This window comes from Pipistrellus hanaki (genome assembly GCF_964339955.1).
Source record: "Pipistrellus hanaki genome assembly, chromosome: 2".
Classification (NCBI taxonomy): Eukaryota; Metazoa; Chordata; class Mammalia; order Chiroptera; family Vespertilionidae; genus Pipistrellus; species Pipistrellus hanaki.
The window spans coordinates 196,868,023-196,882,653 of record NC_140504.1 but is presented as its reverse complement, the minus strand read 5'-3'; the positions used below and the strand labels follow the sequence as shown (position 1 = coordinate 196,882,653).

The following is a 14,631-nucleotide window of genomic DNA, read 5'->3' as shown; positions in this document are numbered from 1 at the left end:
CTGGTGGCCAAGACTGGAAGTGCCGGCGAGGACCTGGGAGGGACCTTGGAGAGCCCTGGGAGCGCCTTCAGTTCTATTTTCCTCCGGATTCACCACACGGGTGTCCACACCCGAGGGCTCCCCAGAGGCCACAAGGGTAAAGCAGCCCCTGCCCGAGCTGCCAGCGGCACCAGCAGGGGCAGAGGCGGTGCCCGGCGGGGGGCCACGGCCAGCCCAGCCTGGGACACTAAGACGGCATGCTGACAGGGCCTTTTCTCCCGGGAAGCTCCGCGTCCATTCAGACACGTTTTGTTTGCTTTCACATCTGCATCTCATTAAGTGTCTGCCACTGAAACCAGCTTCACCAGCAGATGGCACCTGGGTTCCTGCTGCCCACGTTCCCTCCTTGGCCTCCTCCTCACCCATGATGGCTGCCCCTCCTTCGCTCCCCCTTGGGGTCCGGGTGCGAGCAGGGCGCCCGCTGCTGGGGGGCAGCAGAGTGGGGGCGTCCTCAGCCTGTAGGGCAGTGCACGCCGAGGCCAGCTCAGGGGGCAGGAAGGGGCAGGGCAGGAGGAGCCCGAGGAGGCGGCCGTGCACAGGCCACACACCTGGTGGGTGCCCGCCCACCAGCAGGGTGGGGTGATGGCGGGAGACGCGGACCTGGGAGCGGGCGTCTTGGTCCCAATGCCACCCCACCCTGGGGCCCATTCTGCAGGTCGGAGCATCTCCCGAGAACAAGTGTACTCACCTTCCTCCCAGAGCCGACGTGGATCTTCCCAGAAGCAGCTTTGAAAGGTGAACGGCTGAGGGCACCAGATGCCCCCTCCGTCCTCCCCACCCGGGCACCCAGGTAGGGCCAACCGCCAGCGCCCCGCCGCCCCCAGGAATGAGACACAGGCCGCGGGCTCGCCGCCGGTCGACACCCAGCTGTTGTAGTGTAGCTTGGTTTTATTTATGTCCACAAATATTTCCAAAAATTACAAAATACTCGAATGGAGAGAGCACAGAAGTCGCGATCTCTGGTGTCTACGCTGCTCACACGTTAGCTCACGGCAAACTACTCCTATGTACATTAGCTTCAGACAGACAGGCGGCGCGGGCCGCCCCGCTCTGGCCGCCGTGGTGAGGCCTGAAGCGCCACCTTGACAACACTGAACGAGATACATACAAAACACAGAAAAGCAAAACCCAACTTCAAACGAAAGGAGGGAAAACCCAAAGGAGACCCAAAGGAGACCCGCCGGGCCCCGGGCTGCAGGAGCCAGTGCTTCCCCGCGGTGGGGGCCGAGGCCGACAGACCCGCCTTCCACAGCTTTCCGCACGGACTCAAAGCACGAAACACCCTCTTCTTTGGACAAACGGGTGCCGGGAGGAGAGGAGCGGCCTGACTGAGGAGGGGGGCAGGTGCGGGAGGCTGGGCAGCGGGAGCCGCAGAGGGGCGGCCCCCAGGAACAACGCCCCTGCCGACCAGCCACCAGCATGATGACAGAGTCCATTTGAGCTTGTCTCCCCTACACGGAGCTAAATTTAAGGCAGAAATGGAATGAAAGAAAACTAAAGAAAAAAACTACAAACATTTCCAACAAATAAAACAATCCTCTATCTGTCCCAGTGAAAGCAAAGGGTTACTGGGGGTGGCAATGCCCAATGCAGGTGAATCGGGAGCCCAGATCAGCGCTGACACCTGGGCTTCTGGGGCCCAGTGCCCGCTCCCTTCCTACCCAGTGGCTCAGGTCCTGGACGTCCGTCACGTCCCCTGACCCACAGACACCCTCTCGTCTGACAATTCTGGGATGTGGCCACCACACACAACGGCAGAAGCAGCCCTCGGGAGTCGGAGGGAAGCGGCCTCACAATCTGGCGGGAGCAGGTGCAGACAGCCGTCTGCCCCCTCGGCCCGCAGACAGCCGAGGGGCCCCCGCAGCGCGGCCCGAGCCCCAGGGGCACCTCCCAGGGTAGCCGCCTTCCCTTCCCCGGGTGCGGCTGCCACTCCAGCTCCCACTGCGGGAGGAAGGGTGGGCACAAATGGTATCCCAGCCTGACACGGTCACCACGCTCCTGGCAGACACAGGCCACCACCCACAGCCGTGCCAACCACGGGGCCTCCTCTCCCCGGGCTGTGGCTGAGGACACACGGGAGGGCAGATCGCTAACAGGGTCCTGCGGCCACACACGTGTCGAGTGACTTATAGGGACTCACTTGGGAGAATGCTTATGCCATCGTCAGAGCGAGAAGGGCAGTCCAGACGGAACAATCAGACACCTGCGCCCAGAAACCTGTCAGATCTGCAACCACACACACGGAAACATGTGCTTTCTCTCCGCAGACACAGGACGGTGGACATTTAACCCCTGCGCTCCTGGTGCAACGACAGGAGATTCCATCCAGCAGGTGTCTGCACCGCTGGCCACGCACAAGCCAGGGACAGACAGGAGTGGAAAACCACAGCAGCAAAACAAAAGCCATTTGTAACATCGTCCCTGCAAAGCCCTGGATGCTCACTGCTGCGACCGGACCCAGTCCCAAGTGTTTGCCCATTTGTAATTAGTAACGCCCATCTGTTCCCTTTAATTAAAGGGATAATTATATATAACTTTTTATTAAAAAATCAACTCTGTACTCTGTCAATAGCCGATAGGAATTCACAATTAGTGACATGGCTGGAAAAAAATAGATCGGAACCGTAGTTTGTGGAAGGAAAAAAAGAGGCTGTCTAAAATTATTTACAGATGTAAAAAGCCGTGCTGCAGGACTTTCTCAAATTATGAAGATTTCCAACAATGTAGTAAAATAAAAGATTCTTCAAAAATTATAGCTCTTGGATTCCAAACTCAGATGCCGCCTCTATCTGCAACCCCGCGGGTTTTGGCACACGTGACTGAGTGTGTCTGCACGCACAGTGAGGGTGTGACTGGGTTCTAGCACCTACTGAGAAGTCGAGGAAGGGAAGGAGACGAAAGCCGAACCCCAAGATGGCTGGGCAGTTTCTGAATGCTCAGTCCGGTCCAGGACTCACTAGGTTTCTGGGGGCTGTCATGCAGGGAGACCCGAACCAGCCGCAGGGAATCCTCTCTACTAACACACACTATATGCGGATACATTTCAGGTGTGGGCTTTAAATATATAAAGACATCTTTAGAAGGTATTCCTTCGCTTTTGCAGCTCCTATCGCATGTAAAAAGTCCCGGTTACCCCCGGACCTGGGCTTCCGCAGCCAGAGAGCAGTAAATAACCTACAACTGCTTGTCGCCTTCTTTCTTCAGCCGACTGGAAGAGAAGAGAGGAGGGCGCCCTCAGCACCAGGTGGGGCTCCCGGGAGGCCAGCCCGCCCCACCCCCAAGAAGGCTCTCTGGGGGTCCCCTCCAGGGCCACGGACAGGACCCATGTAGCCAGGGGAGGAGTGCCGTGGGATCAGCCCGGAGGGGCGGCCCTCAGGCTGGGGCAGTGGCCCGCAGGGGGCAGGTGGGAGCCCGGCCAGCCGGCCCCTCCCTCAGGCCCTCCCCGCTCACCTGTAATAATCTTCCTGACTTGGTAGGTGGCTGCCATGCATGTGGGGGTGTGCGTGCAGCCACTGCTGCTCCATGGCCAGTCTCTGCAGCTCGGCCGACTGGGCATGCATGGCCTGCAGCTGGTGGGCAGCTGACATGGGGGGTGGGATGGCCCCAGGCAGGTCTCGGGGGTAGGGGGTGCCTGCCAAAAACAAAGTCTCCTGAGCAGACAGTCCAGGGGGAGGACCAAGACAAGGCCGAGGCTGCAAGGAGACCGGGAGGCCCCCTGGGGAGGGGTGCCCGAGTGCCGCCCCCCCCCCCCCCCCACACACACACAGAGTAGGCCTTAGCCTAGTGCTGCTTCCTCAGAGAGGCCGCCTTCCTAAGCCGCAGATTTAAACGCGGAGCCTCTGTTATTCCTTCATTCCCACTGTTCCCATCTGGGTTCCTGTTACACACGTGCAGGCCCCCCCCTCCCCCCAGGGAACATAACACATGAACCAAGGAATGACTGGGCCCTGGGGCCAGACCACTAACCAGCTCCTCCCTGGGCCCCGCCTGCCCCAGGTGCATTCTTACCAAAAACGGGGTGACGAAGCATCTCGTGCTCATGGGGGGGCTGTCCAAGCAGAGGGTTGGGGAGGGTGCCAGGGGGATAGGGAAAGCGAGCCAGGTGAGGGCCAGCAGTCAGGGGGTCCACCAGCGGGTGCACGGGGCCTGCTGAACCTGAAAGAAGGGGCAGAAGTCCAGACACAGAGGCGCAGGCTCTCCGACGCTCCCCACCCCGGCTGGAGCCAGGGGCGTCCTCCTCACCACCAGGACCAGTGACCTTGACCCAGAGGGACCGGCCTCCAGTCCCCCCACATGCCCGTAGCTGAGCTCCAGGAGCACCCCCGCAGTCCCACCCCCCAATCCGTCTGCCGAGGACCGGACCAGCAGAGCCGCCCGGCTGACCGCCCTCGCCAGCACCCCTCGTCCAGGCTGCCTGTGCCGAGGCTGAAGGCGCCAGCAGACTGCTGTGGGCAGGGGCTGGCTCCGCGCTGTGGGCTCGCCTTTCTGCAGGTCCTCGCTGGCTCCCTCCAGTTCTCCTTCTGCCTAGAGATGCCCTCTCCAATGCCTCCCCTATGCCCGCTTCCTTTTTATAATGGCAGCACCGCCCACCGGCCTGTTCTCTCTCCCTGGCTCTCTTCTCCAGAGCACTGACACCGCGTCCAGAGGCCTCCCGGCCCGGGACAGTGGGCGTGGACGGGCCTGGCCAGCCCCTACCCCTGCGCCTGGCTCACCACAGTGCCCAGCAAACACTGGCCGATGACTGTACGACTGCCTCCCATCCCACAGCGCCAGGCCGCCTGCTGGTTCCACTGGGCTGGAAGGCCCACGCTGGGGGGCGTGACACTTCCAGGTGTCAGGGCCCCGGGGCAAATGTGATCGCTCCTGGGCTTCCCGGGCCCATCTGTCAGGGCTGGGAACTTGGCGAGGAAGCCAGGCGCAGCCCGCGCCCCCCGGGTCCCGCTCTATCAGCCGCCCTGCTCCCGGCACGGAGGTCAGCCCGCGAGGCAGTCCCTCCGCCGCAGCCCTGGTCCCCGGGGGCGGGCACACCGCCCACTCCAGAGCAGGGTCAGGGCACCCCTGCCCCACCTGCCTGGTCTGCAGAGCTCCGGAGGGCATAGGGCTCCAGCTGTGCCCGTGTGCCTCAAACCGGCCTGCACCCCGAGCTGGCCAGGCAGGCACTCACTGCCAGAGTGAGCCGGGCGGGGCAGCCTGGCTGGCGCCGGAGCCGAAGAGGGCAGGAGGATGCTTCTTAGGCTCTCCCTCCGTAACCACCGACAGCCTCCTTTCCGGGGGTCCCCCGGGAGCCGCCCACAGCGCCCTCTCGGCAGCCCGCACCCACCTTGGTGCAGGGGGTCCTGCTGGTGGAGGTGGAGGTGCGAGTGGATGTGTGAGTGCTGGTGATGGTGGGGGGTCACGTTGAACATCTGCAGCCGGGCCAGAGGGTCGCTGGTCAGCGAGGCCATCCGCTCGGCGTGAATGCGCTCGGCCGCCAGTCTGTCGGGGTAGCTCATCTCGGGCCGCAGCTGGGGGCCCGCCAGGGCCAGTCTCTCCCTCTCCAGGGGGTTCAGGCCCGGGTGGAATGAGGCGAAAGGGTGGGGGCCCGCAGTGGGGGGAATGGTGAGGGCGCTGTGCCGGGCGAAGTGCTCCATGGGGTTGGTGGCCGGGTGCAGGGGGTCCAGCTCGGGGGGCTTCACCTCGAAGCCCGGCTTCATCCGCTCCCGCAGCTCCCGCTCCCGGATCTCCCGCTCCCGGATCTCGCGCTCCCGCAGCTCCCGCTCGCGGATGGTGGGGTCCACGTTGTAGAGGCCGGGCATGTGGTAGGCCAGCAGCGGGTCGGTGGGGTTGAGGGGCATGTAGAAGGGGTGGTTGCGGTTGGTGGGCGACATGACGTGGGGCCGGGCGTACTCGCTCAGAGTCCGGAGGGCAGGGGTGTCCGGCCCGATGTACGGGGGCACGGCGGCAATGGTGGTTGGCGGCGGCTCGAAGGACGGCCGCATGTGGCTGGGGCCGCCGAGCTGGGGGTCGCTGAGGCGGCCTTCGTGTGCCGAGCCGGACGCCTTCTGCTGAGGACAAGGCGGGCGGGGGAGACCGGTTGCCTAGTGTCCTTGGGAGGTGAGCTCTGCCCGGTGGCCACCCTGCACTGACCTCGGTCCCTCCACCCCGACACCCAGCGGCCTCAGGCACGGCCTGTGACAGGATCTGGCCCAGCCCCCCGTGACGGTCTCCTCTGGGCCGTAGCTCCCCTGTGGACCCTCCCCTGCAGAGCCTTGCCTCAGTGCCCGCTCTGCACACACAGCCGCCCGCCCGCCCGCCCGCCCGGACTGAGCACTCACGGCCGCGCGCTCAGCCTCCCGCTCGCGCTCCCGCTCCCGCTCGCGCTCCTTCTCCTTCTCCCGCTCCCGCTCCTCGCGCGCTTTCTGCTCAGCCTCCCGTTTGGCCTTCTCGATGGCCTCCTCCCGCTTCTTGGCCAGCTTGGAGCCCGCCAGAGGCATGAAGTACAGGTCTGCCCGTGCGCACGAGTTGTAGCCCCGGTCCAGGTGTTTGTAGAACCTGAAAAGGCCACGGCTGCCATCGGGGCCTGCCCAGGGCGAGGCCTGCCCAGGGCCGCCCAGTCCCCGGGACCATACCTGGCTGACTGGCTGGCGTGGCTGGGCGTGTCCACCACAGTGGGCTCGGGGGACGGGCTCCTCGGCGGTGGAGGGGGGCTCTCGGGCTCCTCGGCTTCGTCCAGAGCCTCTTCCTTGATCTGGACAGTGGGCAGCGGGCAGGCTGCCCCCACAGGCGTGCTGCCTCCGGAAGGGACGGCAGCAGGGCAGGGTGGCTGGGCCGACGGGCCAGGCCCCGCGAGTGGAGTGGAAGCGGAGGGGCAGGACGGAGGGGTGATGGGAGGAGGGCCTCCGGAGACGAAGGGGTGCTGAGCGAATGAGGGCTGCGGGGGCGCCTGGTGGAGGCCTGCAGGGGGGTGGGCGGCAGCAGCAGGGGGCAGGCTCTGGCTCTGGGTCAGCACAGGAGGCTGGGCGGGGGAGGAGGGCAGAGGCTGGCTCTGAGGCATGAGCTGCAGCGGCGGGGGGTGTGCCGAAGGGGGGTGGTGTGTCGACAGGGAGCTCAGGGGCTTCAGTGCTGGAGGGGGCGGGAGGTTGGCATTCATGGAGAAGGGGGAGGGCCCTGAGAGGTGAGGGGGGTGCTTGTGGGCCTGTGGTGCTGGCAGCTGGGGGATGGGCGTCGTGGGTGGGGGCTTGATGTGAGGCATGGCCAAGGGGGCGGGCGGCAGGGGCTGCTCCCTTGGGGGCTGCTGGGCCTGCAGGACTGACTGAGAAGCCGGCGGCTGCAGGGAGGGGTGGGGGTGAGCTGCTGCCTGGGAGGCCTGGGGCGAGAGGCCGAAGGGCTGAGGGGGGCCTGGGTGCTGCAGGAGGGGCCCGGCCTGCAGGCTGTGGGGGCCGGGTGGGCCCTGGCTGTGCAGCGGGGGCTGGGGGTGAGGCGGGGCGGAGGTCTGGCCAGCGGGCACGGTCAGAGGCTGCAGCGGGGGGTGCGGGGAGGGCAGCCGCTGTGGGTGCAGAGCAGGTGCCTGCTGGATATGGGCATGGGAAGCAGCCCCGGGTGGAGCCTGGCTGGAGGGCTGGGAGGCTGAGGGGGAGCCCTGTGGAGGAACGGCAGAGGGTGCGGGCCCCGGTGTGGGGAGCTGGGGAGCTCCTGGGAGGGCTGCGGAGGGAGCCGGAGCAGCTCCGCTGGGTGCCTGCAGGGCTGGGGGCTGGGCCTGCAGGGTCTGCTGCTGCGCAGAGGAGTCCGAGTCGCTCTCATTGTCCTGGGGGCTGGGGATGCTGGGGGACGTGCTACGATTGTCCTGGTCGATGTCTTTGGGGTCGCTGCTGCCCTCATCGTTGACACTGCGGCTGTCGGAGCTCTCTCCCTCGCCTTCGGACGGCGAGTTGGGCCGGCTGATCTCCTAAGGCGAGAGGCGAGGAGGGCGCTCAGTCTGCCCTGCGTGGCCAGAGCCCGGCACAGGCACAGCAGGCAGCAAGCTTGGCCAAGGACCAGCAGGCCACCCCAGGGAGACCAGCCGCCAGCTGGAGGCCCACCTGGGTTTTGGTCTTCTTGGAGCTGGTCCGCTCGGCCTCCTCTGTGTCCGAGGCCACCTTCTCCCGCTGGCGCTTGGTGCTCTTCAGGGGTGACGAGGCTCCCTCCTTCACCTTCTGCAGCGGGCGAGGCACAGGAGGGTCAGCAGAGGGTCCCGCCAGCCTCAGGGCCAGACCTAACACCCCGCCCCAGTGGAGCTCTATCTCAGAAGAAAGCTCTGGAAGAGGAGAGCGGAGCCAGGCGGGAACAGGCCTCTCCCATCACCCCCTGCGTCTCCCGCCCCGAGGCCTTGGGAGCCCCGAAGGTCGGTGCTGGAGCGGAGCTGGACCCCCTCTCCGGCCCAGGTGCAGCCCGGCAGGGCAGTGCTGTCCTGGGAGCTCCATGATGACCTGCGGCCGTGTCGGAGGGAGCTGAGCGATCAGTGGCCCCGAGAGGGTGGCCAGGGCCGCCCGCCCACGCCGTACCTTGGCCAGCTTCTTCACCGTCTCCGCTTTGCTGTCGTTGCTGGAGGTGCTGGCCGCGCTGGGGGAGTTGCGGCCACTGGAGCGGATGTCTTCATTGGTGGGCGAGGTGCGACCATCGGGGCTGGCTGGCTGCTTCTTCCGTCCGCTGCGCAGTGTAGACATCTGCCCCCCAAACCCGAGGCTGTGAGGCTGGGCCAGCTCACCCGCAGGGCACCGAGAACAGACCCCACCGCCGGTCCCATGCCCAACGCCAGTCCCTGGCCAACAGGCACGTGGCTGTCCCTCACGGACAGGGTCCACATGGAGCGAAGGGAGGAGGGCGAGGGGGTGGGCTCAGGGAAGAGCAATTCTCGGCTTCAGCCCGAGGCCCTCGCCTCCGGGGCCTCCTGCAGGATGTGCGCTGGGAGGAGGAGGATGTCCGAGGGTCGGTCAGCGGGGACAGTCCACTCCGCCACGCCCTCCGGAGGACAGTTACACGGAGCCCGCTCTCCGTACCGCGCCTGTGCTTTCCATGTACCTGCCCAGCCCAACCCGACAAGCACCTGCCGCTCCCATCCGCCAGGAGGGGTGCCCCAGAGACACGAGCTGTCAGACAGCGCGGCTCAGGGGAAGGTGGAGGTGCCACCCGCTTCCTCAAAGGCCCGGCCTGGGAAAACCCTGGCTCTCAGAGGTGCCGGCTAAATTTCCAACCTGGACAACAGTCTCTGTGGAAGGAGGCGGCTCTGCTGTGAGTAGAAACATGTACCTCAATGTTCCCCAAACTGGATCAAACGTTAATAAATTTTTTTTTTTTTAAAAAGCCAGCAAGTTTCAAATAGCAGAGCTATGCCCCCTAGAGGAGACCGGCCGGAGACCCATGGCCACACCGACTCCCCAAGGAGGAGAGGGGGCGGGAAGGGGCACTCCCAGCCCCACAGGAAAGCTGGGCCTCCGGGCACACCGCTTCCTGGGAAGCCGCCGCCCGGACTCACCGAGCCTCGACTCCGCCGCGTCCTCATGCTATGCTTCCCGCTGAGCCCATCGTCCTCCTCTTTGACGGGCTTGAACATGAAGGGCGGGGGGTCCACGGGCTTCTCGATGGGCGGGAGCTCGCCGTACTTCTTGAAGTGGATGCGGCAGTCGGTGCAGAGCAGGATGTTCTCCCGGCCGCCGTGGTGCCAGTCTTTGGAGGCTGCGAGGGAGGCGGGAGGGGCCGAGCCTCAAACACCAGTGTCCTCGGGCTCAGCCAGCCCGGTGCCATGACAACCGCGCAGCGCTGGGCTCAGCAGACCCCCGGCACTCCGCTCAGGCGCGGGGCCGCCTGCTCTCCCAGGCGAGAGCACTTCGGGAACCCTCCCCCTAATGTTGGGGTGCCCAGGAGGAGTGACAACAGTTGCCCTGACCCCAACCATACCCACTGATCAGCATTCTGTACTGACTTCACGGGGGGCAGGGGGTATCCCTGAAGCACAACCCGAGGCCAATGTCAAAGCCCCACTCACTGGTGCTGAAGCAATGGCGGCAGGCGTACCCCTTCAGCTCCTGCTCGCTGTCCTCACTGTCAAAGTCGTCCTCACTGGCCGAGCTCAGGTCCACTGGGCATGGCAGGCACACAACAGGGTGAGGGCTGGGGACCGTCACACTCGGCCTGCCCAGGCTCTGAGCCGCAGGCCGAGTGCCCAGCAGGCTGAGGCAGGACCCCCTGGGTTTCTCAGAGCCAGTCATCAGGACCAAGTACTGCGTGTGAGGGGCGTACCCAGCGCCTGCCCTGCTGGATTGCTGGGGGCTGGTGTCGCACCTGAAACCTGGGTGGCAGGCACCCACAACCGGTGAGTCTGATCAGGGTGAAGAGCCCCGTGGTGCCTTCCTGATACACGCAGACCGAGGACCTGCCTCTGGCCAGTGCCACCCGCCACCCGCCAGCCCTGGGTGACTGGTGGCTTCTTGTTTGCATGTGCAACTGCAGTGACCCCTGGAGGCCTGTGCCTGGACGCTCTCTACTGCTGATCCTAACGGTCAGGGTTATTAGTGTGGGCTCCACTGTCATACCGCACGGCGCCCTGGGCCAAGGGGAAGAGCGTGGTGTGCAGGAGGAAAAGAACGAGTGTTAGCCTGCTCTTACGCCACCACAACCCAGTGCAATGAGCACTCACGCGGCACACCGTCTGCGGAGTGGAGCGACCTCCTGAAGCTACCACAGCCTCAGGCCACGGCCAAGACTTACTTTTGGAAGAAATTAAAACGATGCGGCGTTTACTAGAAACATTTAAATGGCGAGGAATCTGTAAAAGGCTCTACCACATCCTGAGTGCCGCTCAGGCCAGGCTGTGTGCCAGCACACACGTGCACGTGTGCACACGGCTCCCAGGTCCTCGGCTGCAGCCGCACGAGGACGGGACGCCTGTGCGTGCAGACCCAGAGTGGGACACGGCGTGTGAAAAGCCCCACTTACAGAATTCACTGGAGGGGGGTCTGGAAGGTGTGTTGACAGGTGTGGACGCAGTGCGGGTCTTGATCCTCCTGAACACGGCCTGCCTGCGGTGGCGGCGGTGGGCCCGGGAGCTGGCTGCCTCGGGGGTCTTCTTCCAGTAGTAGTAGAAGGTGATCAGCTCCCCCTGCGGAGAGAGGGGCTGCCGTGAGGGCGGGGACGGAGGGACCTGGCGTTCCCGCCCCCTTTGCCGGGAGCAGAAGCTGGGCCCTGACAGCTGTCTCTGCTGGAGACGCGGACCAGGAACAGTTTGCTCCTGGGGCTGACAGGCTTGCTCACAGCAGTGTGGCTGAGGTGCCAAAGGCTGGGCGAACAGGGCCTGTCACCTCCGCCCAGGAGAGCAGACCCCCTAGATGGCAGGAAGAGCCACTCACTCAACAAGGATTCTGGATGCCTACGAAATGCCAGGTGCCACCTGTTCTGAACACCTCAGGTGCATCAATAATGGCTGCCCTCTAACCGTGTGTGTGTGTGTGTGTGTGTGTGTGTGTGTGTTTGTGATTCACAGCCTTCCAGTGAAATCACAGGGATAAGGAAACACCTGGGCAGACAGATGACTCCAGAAACAATCAAGGATACAACTGCGGTGGTGGGCCCTCGGGCCAGGTGGGAGGTCAGAAAGAACAGAAACCCTAACCCACATGTGTCAAACACAAGGCCCGCGTGCCAAATCCAGCCCGCCAGGCCTTGCAATGTGGCCCGCACCGCGCTGTCATCACTGCACTCCGCTGTCAGTTTATGACATTGTCAGTTTATGACTGTTCAGTAAACCATTCGGCCCGCGATTTAGGCTGGATTTTAGATTTTGGCCCCTTCTCTGATTGAGTTCGACACCCCTACACCCCAAACTGCTCTCCAGCCCCCACTCTGAGCTAGGTGCTCACACTGGGAGGAGCTGGCACAGAGTCCGAGAGGCAAGGACTGTGGCTTGACGAAGCCAGAGTAAGGGAGGACAGACACAGGGGTGCTGCTGTGCAGATGCAATGCCACATGCCACAAGGTCAGTCTTCAAGGCAAAGAAAGCTGCTGCTCCCCGGCCCAGCAGAAAGAGCCCAGGCACCTTCTAAAACACCGCACTTTGGCCCTCCAACCCCAGGGCAGCAGGCCCATCCACACAGACAGGTGAATGGCACTCCGCTAACAAAGGACCGATTTCTTTAAATAAAAAATCCCAAGATAAAATACCTTTAACTTAAAACATACACACACACACACACACACACAACCCCACACAACCACGGAAGGCAGTGAGAGAGCCAAGATCACATTGATTTCCTCTAATTAAATACCTAAATGTTGTACAAAGTCAATTAACCTGGCAGACAACGGTATCCTAGGACGTCACACCCTGGGGGACATTGCCCTGGGGGCGTCACCCAAGCACCAGAGCGGCCACCAAAGGCTTACTGCCTGTGAATGGAGGAGCGGGAAAGAGAAGAGTCTGCCTCCGGAGCTGAGAGCTGGATCAGCGCGGGGAGGACTGAAAAAGACAGAGCAGCGCGGAAGCCATGTAAGCCATGCACGCACGCGATGGGTGCCCATCGGACGAGGTTTCATCAAAAACACCCCAGAAGACGGAAACACGACGGCAGCAGCTGGCAGGGAGGCGGGCAGACTTTGGGTGGGAAAGCGGCTTCTGTAAAGCAGGCGATGTGCTAGCACTCACTCTCAGGAGCCGGAGCCTGTGCCCGGGCACTCCTGAGGACCCGGTGTCACCAGAGCCTCAGAGGTCAGCACAGGCACACGGCACATCTCTCTCGGAGTGTGTTGGTGTGCTTCTTTCCAAATACCACTCAGCACTGCCCGTGACTGCCCATAGTTAGCAGTGAAGTCTGACCCCAGGCCATGGAGACCAGGAGCCAGCCCCTGTGGTTCCATGAGAAGGTAACTGCGCTTGAATTTCCGATCTGTCTGTCTGTCTGTCATGCTATTCCACAAACGCAGGCTGATTGTCCCTGTGGTGACTGCGCATCCGGAGCCCTAGGGCCATGATACCAGAGCCTCGTGGCTCCTGCATTCCCACCTGGAATGCCAGTATCTACACTGATCTTTGTGTGGGCTGGTTGGAGGGAACAAACTCATAAATCCACCAGGAGAGTAAGAGACACGTACCGACAGGAAACTGATCTGACTCAGGTTTTCTTATGAAAAGACACAGAACAGACACCAAGGCAGCTGACTGTCACTCTTCACACCAGCTGCCGGAGTGGCGTGCTCATCAGCTCAGAAGGGCAGCCGGCGCAGAAAACCAGAGCCCGACCCTGAGGGGAGGGAAGAATGGGGAGACCCAAGGTGGTTCCTTCCGCCTCCCCCTAGGGCCAGGAGGGTTAGGGGCCTGGAATCTGAGAGGAAGTGTGAAGCTCTAGGAGATGGAAGGAATTAAAAATGGGAGAGAAAATCAGGTGGAGGGGTGCCACCAGGGTCTGTCAAACCGCAGTCTGCCTTCAAGGCTGTTACGCAGCAGCCACCCTGACGCTGGTGCACAGCAGTGGTCTAGGATGCAATACTGCCCCATGTGGTGACCAGGGGTTACTTCTATTTCTCAAGAACGAATGTTTTGAAAAAATAAATGGCTTAAAAGATGGCATGGCCCTAACTGGTTTGGCTCCTTGGACAGAGTGTCGGCCTGCGGACTAAAGGGTCCCAGGTTCGATTCCAGTCAAGGGCATGCACCTTAGCTGCAGGCACATTCCCAGTAGGGGGTGTGCAGGAGGCAGCTGATCGATGTTTCTCTCTTATCGATGTTTCTCTCTGTCCCTCTCCCTTCCTCTCTGTAAAAAATAATAATAATAAAATAAAAAATAAATAAAACGTATTTTAAAAACAAATAAAATAAATAAAGGACGGCATAACGTGCAGGTTAAAAGAGGGGGAGCCAGAGTTCAGCAAGGCTCTGCGGCTGGCCTGATGCTGGACCCAGACAGAAAAAGGCTCAGGAAAGCTCAGTTCACAACTTCCAACCTTTAGTGACGCGCCATGTCCTCCTCCTCTGGCCCGGGAGAAAATGAGGGCGTGGGGAAAAACCAGCATTGAAATAAACACCAACTTTTTGCCACCTTTTAAGTAACAGCTCTTTAAGAAGAAGGTGAGCAGAAGGATTCCATCATCGGAGGGACAAGGATCAAACTGACCAAGCCAGAAGGACGCCCTCCCATGCAAGTCTAAAACCAATTAATGAGAAAATGAAAACGTAAATGTCAACCTTGAGGGAAGATGGGGGAAGTCATATCCTAGAAATGTTACGTGCCAAACAACTTTGTAAAGCTGTTTGGCAACTCTTAGAAAGCTAAACAAACATCTACCACATGACCCGGCAATTATTCCACTCCTGGGTATTCACCCAAAAGAAATGAGAACATGTGCTCACGCGGGACTTGTACACGAATGTTCACAGAAACAACCCAGAAGCCGCCCCACCCCCAGAGAATGAGTGACACTGCGGAACCCTGCCCCCTGGCACACCACTTGGCAGCGAAGAGGAACGATCCCCTGACACACAACGTGGATCAGTCTGAGAAGCACCGTGCTGACTGACAGCGGCCATGCACAGAAGGGCCCATACTGTGTAATTCCATCCTAAAAAAGGCAAGCTGTGGTCACCAGGAA

At 62.1% G+C, this 14,631-nt stretch overlaps 1 protein-coding gene across 5 annotated transcripts in view; it reads right to left on the bottom strand.

The window, feature by feature from the left end:
- Positions 1 to 907: 907 nt before the first annotated feature.
- RERE (arginine-glutamic acid dipeptide repeats) overlaps positions 908 to 14,631 on the bottom strand; it is a 350,056-nt gene continuing 336,332 nt past the window's right edge. For all 5 annotated transcript variants that reach the window (XM_084875723.1, XM_084875724.1, XM_084875725.1 and 2 more), the window contains 11 exons: positions 10,990 to 11,152; positions 10,040 to 10,132; positions 9,530 to 9,729; positions 8,559 to 8,720; positions 8,097 to 8,210; positions 6,648 to 7,963; positions 6,354 to 6,570; positions 5,360 to 6,080; positions 4,048 to 4,194; positions 3,490 to 3,670; positions 908 to 3,247 (listed from right to left, as the gene is read on the bottom strand). In XM_084875723.1, coding sequence (XP_084731849.1) covers positions 3,214 to 3,247; positions 3,490 to 3,670; positions 4,048 to 4,194; positions 5,360 to 6,080; positions 6,354 to 6,570; positions 6,648 to 7,963; positions 8,097 to 8,210; positions 8,559 to 8,720; positions 9,530 to 9,729; positions 10,040 to 10,132; positions 10,990 to 11,152 — 3,348 coding nt within the window. In that variant the 3' untranslated portion in view covers positions 908 to 3,213. The remainder of the gene's footprint in view (positions 3,248 to 3,489; positions 3,671 to 4,047; positions 4,195 to 5,359; positions 6,081 to 6,353; positions 6,571 to 6,647; positions 7,964 to 8,096; positions 8,211 to 8,558; positions 8,721 to 9,529; positions 9,730 to 10,039; positions 10,133 to 10,989; positions 11,153 to 14,631) is intronic.